The following is a 13,380-nucleotide window of genomic DNA, read 5'->3' on the forward strand; positions in this document are numbered from 1 at the left end:
GTATCTCCGCTGCTAAAGTGGCTGCAGTTTCTACATAGATCTCCCTAGATCTTGTAACCATGTCTGTTCACGCAACAGAGAATGATCCTCCTAGATTCTTCGTGGGTGGAGAAGATGGAGAAGGATTACTGGATTCAGGCAGATCGTCAGATTATGAACAGTTCTATGACCATGGGGAAGAAGAGGAGGAAGAGTATGACTCTGTATGTACTGTTGGAGCATGTGTGTACTATCCTGTATGTTGTCTAGCATTATTTTACTTTGAAATGGCATTAAATCACAGAAGTCTAAGGTGTTCTAAATTGGAAAACTGTTCATATTCAGATAATGATCTGTTAGTTATGTTTGGAAATGCAGCACTTTTGAAAAGTGAGTGTACTGTGGACTTTGAAGTAGATGTGCTTGACCTTAATACCGAGTTTCAGGGCATGCCAGCTTTGCAGACTTGATTTGGATTCTGGGAATAAACTTGATGACATAAGCCTTAATTTTACTTCTTTGGATAGTTAGTAGCAAAAAATGGTCAAGAGTTTTTCTTTTGTGTGTGTTGTCAACTGCCACAGAGTTAACTTTGGATTTTTCAGTTTGAACAAACTTAACATTTCTTTTTTCATCTTCCTATTGTTTTCATTAAGATCTGACATATTTTCATTCTTTTTCTGTCCTGGTATATAGAAGGTGCATGCTAAATTAGTCTTAACTTATGCCTTAGTTTATTATTCTTGCAGAGTGTTCTGAATTGTATTTTAGCACTATGTTTACTGATTTTTAGTTATGCATGAATTGTCATGTAATTTTTTTAGATGTGTTTTGTTTTTTTTTTAGTCTGTAACATTTCACTTTAGGGAATAGTCAGACTAAATTTTTACTGATGGCAAGCATGTCTAAAAAAAATGAAATGCAAGCGTTAGTAAAACACTTCATGATTAAAAGTAAATTGGAAATGCAGAGAAATAGTGCAAAATTAGCATTGCCTATGTTTAAAAAGAACAGTAAAATGAAATAAAGGATTGGGGGGGTGGGTTTGTTTCTTTTTAAACAAATGCTGTTGCACTTATAGATACCACTGAGAGGAAGACATTTTTAAAGCATTATAACATGAAAGAAAATACAGAAGAAAAGTGAAACTGTGTATGCAAAAAATAGCTCAAATCTAGTGTTTTCTGGTTTACTAGTTTCCTTTTCATAATTTACTTGTAATACTAGGTAATAAGATGAGAAGTCTTGTGGCTGCTAAGTAGATGTAGAAAAATTAAATAGGTTAACAATGAATTGCTGGATAATTTCAGAATAAGCCATAAGTATTCAGATTTGACATTTCTGACTTAGATTTTGATCTTGTGTGGGTTTTTTTCCCTGATACAATACTCACAAAAAGTAGTGTAGAGCAATTGAACAGTTTCATTTTTTGAGGTATTTTTCATAAGAATGCACTGTAGACTGCTGTCATACTGCATTTTACTACCTGCTAGCACTTTATCTGATTAAACACTAAATTAAAGGTAGTGCATGAATTCTAACAGAAACTATCTGCTCTAGTATTGTGCTGCTAAAACCTTGTTGTGTTCTGAGAAAACCTAAAAATAATAACTGCTTTCCTTCCCCTTGCCTCCAGCCACCAGAAAGACAAATCGCAGTTGGGATATGTTCAATGGCTAAGAAGTCTAAGTCCAAACCAATGAAAGAAATTCTTGAACGCCTCTCCATGTTTAAGTACATAACTGTGGTAATATTTGAAGAAGATGTTATTTTGAATGAGCCAGTAGAAAACTGGCCTTTATGTGACTGTCTCATTTCTTTTCATTCTAAAGGTAAATCTGCTAATAATACCATAATTTCTTTTGACATCTAAATACTTTAACCACTTTGAGGGTAATATTTTTTTTGTTACGTAGTTTTATTGGATTTTGTTAGGAAGTGATTAATTTGTTTAATGTAATATAATTTACATTTAAAATACAAACTTTTTAAATTACACTGTTTTCATTGCTTGAGAAAGTCCTGTCTGACGTGGTATTTAAAATAGCTATTCCATTGGTAAATATTTGTGGAGCCAGTGGAAACAGTGATCTAATACTTACTTGGTCCAATAACTGTGAAGGCATGGTACTTTCTAAGTAGGAGTGCTGGATCTCTGGCCACTTGTTCATGTATCTCTGCTCGTATGTAGGAGGTTTTGTGGGGCTGGGCTGTAAAGCAAAGATGTATTAGGCTGAAGCTAAAAACCACACTTTTAGGCAGAGGCAATAAAAGCCTTGGTTCTGGCCCTATGGAATTGGAGGGCATGTGGAGTGAGGAGGAGGGAATTGGAGGCAGGACCACTACTTTTGGCAGCATATCCTGAAATTAGGCAGTAGTCTCGTAATTGTCTTAAGCTGATGTTATATGTCTTACGTCTATAGCTGAGGGAGCATCCTCCCACTTTTAACCCATATCTCTGGTTGAACTCAAAAAAAAGAAAAAAAAAGGCTTGGATATGAAGGTTCCAAACTACTTAGTGATGTTGTGTCTTGCAGTTTTAGTTTATTTGTCTTAATAAATATTTTAGGATTTCCACTGGACAAAGCCGTTGCCTATGCAAAACTCAGGAATCCATTCGTAATCAATGACTTGAATATGCAGTACCACATACAAGACAGGTAAGTAACACTAATTACTTGCAGCAAATTACTTTTAAGTTGGAGGCTATACAAATCTGTTGTTATTGCATAGCAACGGTTGCAGTGTGTAGTACAGAGTCTAAATAAAATTACAGTGAATGTTACACTTCATTAATGTATGCATACTTTCCTGGGATATGTATTTATGTGGTTTTTTTCTTTTATTGCTTTTATAGTCATATGTCTATAGATTTATCAAGGTAGGAATTTCATGATAACATTTGTCTAAAGCTTAGCAAATAAAATTTAAACTCTGAAAGTATGTGTAGCAACTCTACAGCCTCCTATAACTGTAGAATTCATGTGACTTGTTAGAGGTCTTTTTTTTCTGTTAAGTGGATACTTAACAGAAGTTCTTAGTGTGCAAAGATCATGTGCTTATTCAAAGTGAATTTTCTTTTGGAGCTGCAGTCATGCATAGTAAATATTAACAAAACAATAGCAAGCAAAATACATAAACACTGGAGCCTTCTGAACAGTGAGCAGACTTGCTCTTTCGAATGCCTTCAGTTGCTGTCCCTTCATGCTCATAACCTCCTTTAACAAGAGAATTACTCGGTGTAAATTGCTGTTGCACTGGGAGAGTGGAGAGGACTGGCATAGAAAATTACATTTTTATTGGTGCTGATGAGATCACTGCAAAGGTACAGCTGTGTCAGTGACCTTTAAAGCTTTATATTAATACAAGTTATTATGCATGTAATCTTACCCTGTATGATTAAACAGGCCTTACTCATGGGCTGTAAAATACAAATACTGGAAGGATTTGTATTACTGTGCAACCTTTGTTCTTTTCTTACAGGAGAGAAGTTTATAGTATTCTTAAAGCTGAAGGCATTTTACTTCCTCGCTATGCAGTTCTGAACCGTGATCCAAACAATCCTCAAGGTAAAAAATGATGACTGAAATATCAACAACTAGCATATTCTTGTTTCCACTGGAGAACATACATAGCAGAAAGCTAAATTTCACCTGCTACACAATTCATTTGTGCAGAGGTTGCTTTCTTCTCTACCATTGTGCATTAGCTCCTATGTCTGGCTTTGGTGGCAGTATGTGAAACAGAAAAGGCTTTGAGTCTGTATAAGGGCTGTTCAGCAATAACTAAACATCAAGACTGTTTTGGTCACAAATTCAAAACATAGCACCATGCTAGCTGCTGTGAAAAAAATTAACTCCATCCCAGCCAAAGGCAATACAAGTGTGCATCTGAAAAGCATGACTCCAAAGCCTGGGGTCACAGTCCTCTTACAGCCATCATGGAACAACTAGAATATTAGGGCCTGCAAACTCAAACTGAGATTCTAGTATGTCACCAAAGAGAGCAGCATTACTCACAGTAATTAGTCATTTTACTCAGGAAAGGAATATTAACAGAAACAAGTTTGGCTATTAAATACTTTCCCTTCTAAGTACAAGCAACCATGTAAAGGAAACCTAGTCTAGACAGATCTGCAGATGATATGCTCTGAATATAAATGATAATTTTTTTTCTGTACCCGAAAAGAAACTTAGTGTCTTTTTCTACTAAACTGAAAACTTACATCAACAATAGAAGATTGCAATGACAGATCAAGCCACAATAGAAAGAGATAAGAAAAATTGAAGAAAATAGAACTATTACTGTGGTGTAGCTCATAAGAGATAGGGAATTTACTTTAAAGTGTCTGCGTAATCTAGGGGGAAAAGGACTTGTTTATGCTACAAAAGTCAAATGGAAGCTGCTACATGTAGCCCACCAGTAATGAAGAGATCCTGACCCCCAATTCCAGAAGACCTAGTCATCTGTGCAAGGTGCATCCATCAGAGAGTAGGAGACAATTCTCAACCTATTAAAAGTGCTGTTGCATCTGGCACTGCACCATGTTCACTGTCCATCTGCTACCTCCCTGATGTTTCAAAGAAAGGCATTGAAGAAAGAGACAAACAGCCCTACCTCCTGTCTTCAAAACATTTTGGAAAAGCATACCACCCTATGTAAGCTTACGCTTAATCATCATTAGGAGATGATTTCCTGTCTGACACTGAAGAAATCAAGAGAAATGCTAGAACATAATATAGGCATGGTACAGCAGACATGTTCAGCACATGATCATCACTTTGTGCAGTCAGTAACAAATCAGTGAAACAAAAAAATGCAATACAGTCTCTTTATTTCAACCTACAAAATTAACCCAAAGCTCTTAATCGTCTCATTCTATCAGTATAAACTCTGTTGTTTGTACTGTTTCTTCAGAATGTAATTTGATTGAAGGAGAAGATCATGTGGAAGTGAATGGAGAAATTTTCCAAAAGCCTTTTGTAGAGAAGCCTGTTAGTGCTGAGGACCACAATGTTTACATTTATTATCCAACATCTGCTGGAGGTGGAAGCCAGAGGCTCTTTCGAAAGGTGCGATTATTGTAGTAAACTATTGAAAAGTTGTAGAAGTCTAACAGAATTGCAGAGTAATTCTGTCCTGTCCGTATGTTATGTGGGACCTGTTTTGTCATGTCCTGCTTGTAGAAGCAGTGGCAGATCAGATTCATGTCAGGGGAACATGTAGACCCTTGTTCCTTGCAGCACATTGTCAGCCACTGCAGATTCTTACAGGTAAAAAAAGCCTGTGCACTTTCAGAATCTTATAAAAATCGTTTGGAAACTAGCAAAGCCTATTTGCTTTATTTGTTAAAGGAAGTGATTTATCAGTACAAGTGTGTTATTTTAAGGAGTTTTAAAGTTTGTTAGGCAGAAGCCTATGAGTTTATTAATAGAAAAATACTCATTTCAGATTGGCAGCAGAAGCAGTGTTTATTCCCCTGAAAGCAGTGTGAGAAAAACAGGCTCCTATATTTATGAGGAATTCATGCCTACAGATGGCACTGATGTGAAGGTATGACAACTGTGTGTTCTCATTTATATTTAGAACAATTGAGCGCTCCAAGAGCTTGTCAGTTTTAAAGGTTATAGCTTTGTGTTAAAGATTACTTCCGATGAAGTTTTGATGCAGTTCATAAGTAAAGAACATAATTTTTACTGTAACTAAACACAGTACTTGTAATGTGGAGCAGCTCTGCTTATGTTGTTAGAGTCAAGGGGTAGAGGCTTATTACCCAACACATTGTTTCTCATTTTTATATTGTATTAAGTTCTTTGAGCAGCATATACTTTCCTGTGTAAACATAGAATCACAGAATCATTGAATGGTTTCAGCTAGATGGGACCTTAAAGTTCATCCAGTTCCACCCCCTGCCATGGGAAGGGACACCTTCCACTAGACCAGGTTGCTCCAAGCCCCTGTGTCCAACCTGGCCTTGAGCACTGCCGGGGATGGGGCAGCCATAGCTTCTCTGGGCAACCTGTGCCAGGGCCTCACCACCCTCACAGGGAAGAACTTCTGCCTAAGAGCTCATCTCAGTCTCACCTCTGCCAGGTTAAAGTCATTCCCCCTTTCCTGTCCCTACAGACCCTTGTCAAAAGCCCCTCTCCAGCTTTCTTGTAGCCCCTTGAGGCACTGGTGCTACTCTAAGGTCTCCCCTTAAGGAGCCTTCTCTTCCCCAGGCTGAACCAGCCCAGCTCTCTCAGCCTGGCTCCAGAGCAGAGCTGCTTCAGCCCTTGCAGCATCTCCATCGCCTCCTCTGGACTTGCTCCAACAGCTCCACATACCTCCTGTGTTGTTCCCCCAAGCCTCTGCCTTGCGATGCTTAAACTGGGCACATCTTTTTATTTATTTATTTAGTCCTGTCTAAAATATGAAAATATTTTTTAATGAAGAGAATGACTTAGTCCTGCAACCAGATTTCCATAATCAACTAAGCTGGAATAATTCTCAGATTAATGTGCTCTCCAAGTTCTGCAGATGGTTTACAGAGGAAAATAATTAGTTTTTTCTCTGTACCATCATAATTAAGAAATTCAGTTTTATTAATCAAGTTCTATAATTATTATTTTTCATTGCCTGTGCTCCAGCCATTTTCTCTTGCTTTATCCCAGGTTGTCAATAAATGATGGCAGAGGCTTGAGGGAACAACACAGGAGGGATGTGGAGCTGTTGGAATACTTTAGAGTGACCTTTTCAACAATGAAAGCAGCTAGTTTTAATTGAAGTCATTACCACATTTGAGATAAATTTGGCAAAATGTATGCATATATGTAATGTGGTTGAAATGCATTGAATCAAGAGCTCCTGCTTTTCAATAAAGGTGTACACAGTAGGTCCAGACTATGCTCATGCTGAAGCCCGGAAGTCTCCAGCTCTGGATGGCAAGGTAGAACGCGATAGTGAAGGAAAAGAAGTGAGGTATCCAGTCATCCTGAATGCAAGAGAGAAGTTAATTGCTTGGAAAGTATGCCTTGCCTTTAAAGTAAGCTGATTACTTTCCTATCTGATCAAACATTTAGTGTTAATTAATTGTTTATTGCCTGAAACTTCCATAGGGTTTTAGTGCACAGAGTCAGCAGTGATAATTGCTGCAGAACTCCAGGGAAGGTGAAAAGATGAACTTCCACATCTTTTTTTATCTAGAAGAATTCTTCCTTTAATGCATTGAAAAGTTCTGGATGGGTTGCTTATGTTGCATAAGTTTCCCGAATTCACATGTTGCTATTGTGCTTTGCTAACACACAGTGTGTCTCTTCTATTCATATATTCACATGTTTTGTTAATGGTTTCTCAGTTAGCAAAACATGATGTCAGTAGTTAAGTTTTTTGTAACTTTTGTTTGTTTTGTGTTTACATTAGGCCCAGTTAAACGTTAGTTTGGTACTGACATGACCAGGTCCTTATTTGAAGTGTTTGATAGTTTTGATTTTTATATAGTTTTAAGATGCCTTTGTTCAAAACTTTATTCAATCTCTTACCTTCCTTTCACTTGTCTTATTAAAAGGCTGTGTTTCTGTCTGTCTCATTACCTGTGTGTAACTATGATGGCATTCTAGACCCTGGAGGGTGTGAACCTCTGTAATCTAGCAAAGGCAGCTTTGAGATCTTAAAAAGTAATCTGCTGAAATGGCATCTAATGTTTTGTACTAACTATGTCAATATTATGGCTATGTCAAAACCATCCTGTCAAATTTAAATTTGGACAAAAATGTTTTTATCAGTATTTTGTCATTTCCTGCCTGTCACCCATATGTGTAGGGGGAAACCACTGTCAGATGGGGAATTTGTAGGCCCATCAGTGCATATACAATTTTGAAGGTTAAGTTTAGGCACATGCAGACTTGGCTTTCAAACTGATATTGGTAGGGATATTTAGGAATGGTAAAAACAAGTTGGGGTTAGAGTTAAAAATAGGAAGATGTCTGCATGGCCTGCGCAAACCTAACGTGGAACTGGCAAAGGGTATAAAATTTGTCATATTTCTCCATATTTTCAGATTAATACAATGTTAAAATACAAAGTTTATTTAGAGTAAGCAGTCATAAGGAAGGTGATCAATGACTTAAACTTTATTCTTAAACCAGCAAACGGTTTGTGGCTTTGATTTGCTGCGTGCTAACGGACAGTCCTACGTCTGTGATGTGAATGGCTTCAGTTTTGTGAAAAACTCTATGAAATACTATGATGATTGTGCTAAGATACTGGGGTAAGAGTTTACTGATTTATTTGAGGAGTTTTGTCTTTTAACTCTCTTGTATGTGACTGTACTTAATGTACTATTAACTTACATATATATTATATATATATATAATGTACTTACTCCTTATTTCTAGATTAGTTCTGTAAAACAAAGTATCACATAAAAGAAGGAATTAATAAAATATCAAAGAAGAAATAAATCCTAAATAAACTTCTTACTCCTAAAATCATCTAAAATTCAATCTGAGTCCTTTATGAACACATAAAGCTAACTGAATAAGTATTTTGAAAGCTGGATTAATTGCTGAAGTAGAGCTTTAAGAACTTTTATTTTTTTTCACCCCAAGTAGAGAAGCACCACTGAATGGTTATGCTTGCTGCTCTTTAATATGTGCCCAAATTAATGTGCATTGTCCTTGATCTAAAGCTGGTGTATGCTTCTATATTTGTGAATTTCATATTGGCAAATCCAAACTGATATAGTATCAAGGTGTCTTCTATCATACCATCTTCTCTCTGCTACTGGGAGGAAAAAAATGTGTAACAAGGGATCAGACAGAATTGGGTAGTGAACTCTATGCCAATGAAACTTTGCCCTCAAAGTAGGCTGAATCTATTTTGACCAGTTAAACTGGTTTTACAGTAAGATTATACTGATGAGATACAGCTGACTTTCTGCATTGTCAAATGCTCTAGGATCTTACTAAGTGGAGGAAGAGCTAAGCTGAAATCCTAGATACAACAAGTGTACTGCTGTTGTTTTATGCCACTTTTTGAGTTGGTTACAATTCTCATACCCATTTTGATTTTTCTTTATTGCAATTGTAGCTGTTAAATTCTCTGAAAAAAGTTCTCTCTTCCCCCCCCCCCCCCTTATGCTTTATAAATTGCAGGTTTAAGTAGCAGATTTTTTTTTGAGCTTTGTAGAGATTAAATTTTGGCTTGTGCTACTTTGAGAGTTACATTTTTTTCCCTCCATATTACTGCTGCTTATATATATATATATTAATCTCAGGTTCAGTTATTTTGATTAAATACTTGGGAAACAGAACATTAGCAAGACTTAACAACCTTCTGTAGACGGAAGGTTCCAGTTCTAACACAGAAATATTTGAGTAAAGATACCAATTACTCCATGATAAGATCTGTTTACTGATTACCAGGGACTTCTAGTTACGCAGTGGAGTCAAGTGTCTGAATATTTAAATGAACAAGACTGAATCATATCCAGGGAGCTACTTTAGGAACTGGAGTTCAAAAACAGGTTTCTTACAAATCCAGGGCCATTAGGCTAATGTTGTCTCTTTAGAAGTTGTAGTACCTTTAAATTGTTGTTTAAATACGTTTTTACTGTACAGTTACAAGAAAAATACGCATTTAGAGACCTATGACTGCTAGTACTTGAAAAGCACATTAGTAAAAATGAATGTCTATATTATGTATTTGATTTGGAGTTTGTATGTGTTGTATAAGCTGTGCTCTAAACTTAGGCTTGTTTTTTTTCTTTCCTTTTTTAACCCCTTCTTTAGAAATATCATAATGAGAGAACTTGCTCCCCAGTTTCAGATACCATGGTCGATTCCTTTGGAAGCTGAAGACATTCCTATTGTGCCAACCACCTCTGGAACAATGTAAGAAAATAGTCACTCTACCTGCATTGTGCAAACTTCTAATGTAACTCGTGTGAATTTTTTTTTCTCTTCACAAGGTGTGCCCACTTTGGCCTATGAACGCTTATTTTGTGTGATGAAAACAAGGAAGGAATCACAATTGCTATGCCAGCAATCAGTTTCTGACCCTTAGTCAAGCTGAGTATAGAACAGCAGATTTTCAAGCATAGTGTCTTTTATGCATAGCTTCCTTCACTGCTAATCATTGTTACAACACCAGCTTAATATGTGCTTCTAATAAACATGCTTTCTCATTTAATGAACCTCAAATTGTCGTTTTGAAAACTACTTAAAATAGATACTTCTGTAGTTACCTGAGTCTTAAAATCAGTATTTATATTTTATACCTTACATCATTTTCAGTTAACCTTATATTCTTGCATATTCTTCCATCATTTCTGTAGTTATGTCATGTAACTATGACTTTGTCAATTGTCTTTATTCGTGGTGGTTTTAGTACTAAATATAAGACCGTCATATATAGAACTGACTCTCTTTCAATTGCAGGATGGAGCTTAGATGTGTTATAGCTGTAATACGCCATGGGGACCGAACACCAAAACAAAAAATGAAAATGGAAGTGAAACATCAGCGGTAAGTAGCATCTTCATAAAAATTAGTTTGGATGCTTTAGAGCCCAGCTCACTTCTTGGGGGTGTGCAAGCGATGAATTGAGCAGGAATTGCATCTTACAAGTTGGTTTTTGTTTTGTTTTAAATCTAGCTTATGTTGCAGCTATTTAACAAGTATGCACCTCTCTTTCTAACAAGACTGACAAATTACTCATGCACACTTCCTTCATCACATGCTATGCCTTGTGAACAGTCCTGTGTGTCATTAGTGAAAATGCATTTGTCTCTGCAGAGGCAGCAGAGAATTTTTCTGGTTCACCATTTGATTGACTTCTGCCTTTCTCTTTTTATCATAGAATCATAGAATAGTTAGGGTTGGAAAGGACCTTAAGATCATCTAGTTCCAACCCCCCTGCCATGAGCAGGGACACCACACATTAAACTATGTTGCCCAAGGCTCTGTTCAGCCTGTCCTTGAACACCACCAGGGTTGGAGCGTTCACAACTTCCTTGGGCAACCTATTCCAGTGCCTCACCACCCTCACTGTGAAGAACTTCTTCCTTATATCCAACCTAAAGTTCCCCTGTTCAAGTTTAAAGCCATTACCCCTTGTCCTACCACTGCAGTCCCTAATGAAGAGTCCCTCCCCAGCATCCTTGTAGGCCCCCTTCAGATACTGGAAGGCTGCTATGAGGTCTCCACGCAGCCTTCTCTTTTCCAGGCTGAACAGCCCCAACTTTCTCAGCCTGTCTTCGTACGGGAGGTGCTCCAGTCCTCTTATCATCCTCGTGGCCCTCCTCTGGACTTGCTCCAACAGCTCCATGTCCTTTTTATGTTGAGGACACCAGAACTGGACACAATACTCCAAGTGAGGTCTCACAAGAGCAGAGTAGAGGGGCAGGATCACCTGCTGGTCATGCTTCTTTTGATACAGCCCAGGATACGGTTGGCTTTCTGGGCTGCAAGCACACACTGCCTGCTCATGTCGAGTTTCTCATCAATCACCACCCCCAAGTCCTTCTCCGCAGGGCTGCTCTGCACATCATAACTGTGCTTGTATGAGCTGCCATCTACTGTACTACCTTTTTGACTTTCACTTTTGTCAAAGATTGATGGCTCTGAATTGCTGGTAGATAACATCTTTATGTTAGGATTCATAAAGTGCCTCATACAATTGTCCTGGAATTAGGTGCAATTTCAGTAAAAAGGTAATTAGTAATTACTTGTCTTGGGACTAGATTCTTGCATTCAGAGATACATGTTGTAAAAGTGTAGTACTGCTTATCTGATATTTTTGGTTCTGTTCAGGAACATTCTTGAAGATTAGGAATTTACATAGTTGTATATTAGAGTATTATGTCATTTGCTATGAAGAATTTTTTTTTTTTTTTGGCGCTTTGCGGATCAGTAACAGAACATTTTTAATGCCCTTATTTCTCTTATGTATTGAAGACTTTACTGGGAAATGGGATGTGAATAAAGGTTGGTTTGACCTGTAGGGCAGATTTTAGCATGCTTTTCAGATAGTGTAAAGGTGCTAATTCAAGCCAAGAGCCACTTGTTCAAGTAATATTTTAAGTTACTAGACATGTTTTTTAATCAGTATTCTTTCCTTTTAAAGGTTTTTTGATCTCTTTGAAAAATGTGATGGATATAAATCAGGAAAACTAAAACTGAAGAAACCGAAACAGTTGCAGGCAAGTTTGTCTTTGTTTTCTTGCTGTAGTATTTTATAAATAGAAAATTGTTTAAATAAATCCCATGTTTTCTTTCTTTAGGAAGTGCTTGATATAGCAAGACAACTCCTTGTAGAACTTGGGCAGAACAATGATTCTGAAATTGAAGAAAGTAAAGCAAAACTTGAACAGCTAAAGACGGTGTTAGAAATGTAAGTGGTTAATTTTTCAGGCTTCATAGCAACAAAGTTGGATCTGCTATTTTGACCTGTTAGACCAGTTAGTGCTTGCAATGCAGTGGTTATCAAATATGCAATGATATATTCAAGCACAAGGGTTATGAAGAGAAAGGATGTCATGTTCAACATTATGACAAATGGAACAGCTGTTTTCTCTTCTTATCTTCTTAATTGAATGTATTGCTTTATCTAGTGTCTCAGTATTCATTCTACATGAAACGTTACTTTCATCTCAAATTTTGTCTTCTTGCATGCTTTTAAAATGAAAGTATTTAAGTGCAGGGTCTGCTTCTTGTGGTGTGTGGCATAATGAAATCTGATGGAGTCAACAGGAACTTTCACTGTGTACTGTACTTTGGTGGATTCCAAATAAATAAGGCTTTGTATATTAAGCTGGGAATATTTAATAATTAAAACCCCAAACCCTAAGGCTTCAAGGTGTGTTAAACATCTGGGGTGTCAGAGCACTAAAGAATATATATAACTTTAAAAAAAAAATCAGGGCTAAGACAGTTACTGAAATTTATGAGTTCTGCTTGAGAACTTAGTTATTGGCTGACAAAATAGTAGCCATCTGTACTGCCAGATCAGATTTAGATAGTCACAGCTACTGTAGTTGTGGATCTGAATAAATTACTCGTGTAATCTGTAAGTGCTTTTTTCTCCTTTCCTTTTCAGTTTCTTCCCCCCCCCTTTCCTTTTTTGTCCTGCCTTTCCCTTTCCACCCTTTTTATCTTTTTTTTTTTTCCTTTTGCTTTCTTTTTCCAGTTTCATGTTCAGTGTCATGAAAAAAGTAGTAGAAGGCATTTTTAAATATTTCATTACGGATTGGTGGATGCTTCTGTAGTCATACTGTTCTTGTTGACTTAGGTTTATTTGAAGCGCTGCTTCAGTAGATGGTGGTCAAATGCACAAATCAATGCCCAGTATAGATGTAGTATATCCAGATACAGGATCATAGCAGTTCTGGAGGAAAATATATAAAATGTTTCTATCCCTCTT

The 13,380-nt window shown here is 37.0% G+C and overlaps 1 protein-coding gene across 1 annotated transcript in view; it reads left to right on the forward strand.

Moving 5' to 3' along the window:
- The first annotated feature begins 59 nt into the window (after window positions 1–59).
- The window catches only part of PPIP5K2 (diphosphoinositol pentakisphosphate kinase 2), a 35,533-nt gene continuing 22,212 nt past the window's right edge, over window positions 60–13,380 (forward strand). Inside the window, exons 1-12 of the mRNA XM_010009506.1 lie at window positions 60–203; window positions 1,616–1,811; window positions 2,549–2,639; window positions 3,463–3,548; window positions 4,897–5,051; window positions 5,431–5,532; window positions 6,842–7,003; window positions 8,106–8,227; window positions 9,750–9,851; window positions 10,398–10,484; window positions 12,085–12,160; window positions 12,242–12,351. Coding sequence (XP_010007808.1) covers window positions 60–203; window positions 1,616–1,811; window positions 2,549–2,639; window positions 3,463–3,548; window positions 4,897–5,051; window positions 5,431–5,532; window positions 6,842–7,003; window positions 8,106–8,227; window positions 9,750–9,851; window positions 10,398–10,484; window positions 12,085–12,160; window positions 12,242–12,351 — 1,433 coding nt within the window. The remainder of the gene's footprint in view (window positions 204–1,615; window positions 1,812–2,548; window positions 2,640–3,462; window positions 3,549–4,896; window positions 5,052–5,430; window positions 5,533–6,841; window positions 7,004–8,105; window positions 8,228–9,749; window positions 9,852–10,397; window positions 10,485–12,084; window positions 12,161–12,241; window positions 12,352–13,380) is intronic.

This window comes from Nestor notabilis, unplaced genomic scaffold (assembly GCF_000696875.1).
Source record: "Nestor notabilis isolate BGI_N333 unplaced genomic scaffold, ASM69687v1 scaffold3530, whole genome shotgun sequence".
Lineage (NCBI taxonomy): Eukaryota > Metazoa > Chordata > Aves > Psittaciformes > Psittacidae > Nestor > Nestor notabilis.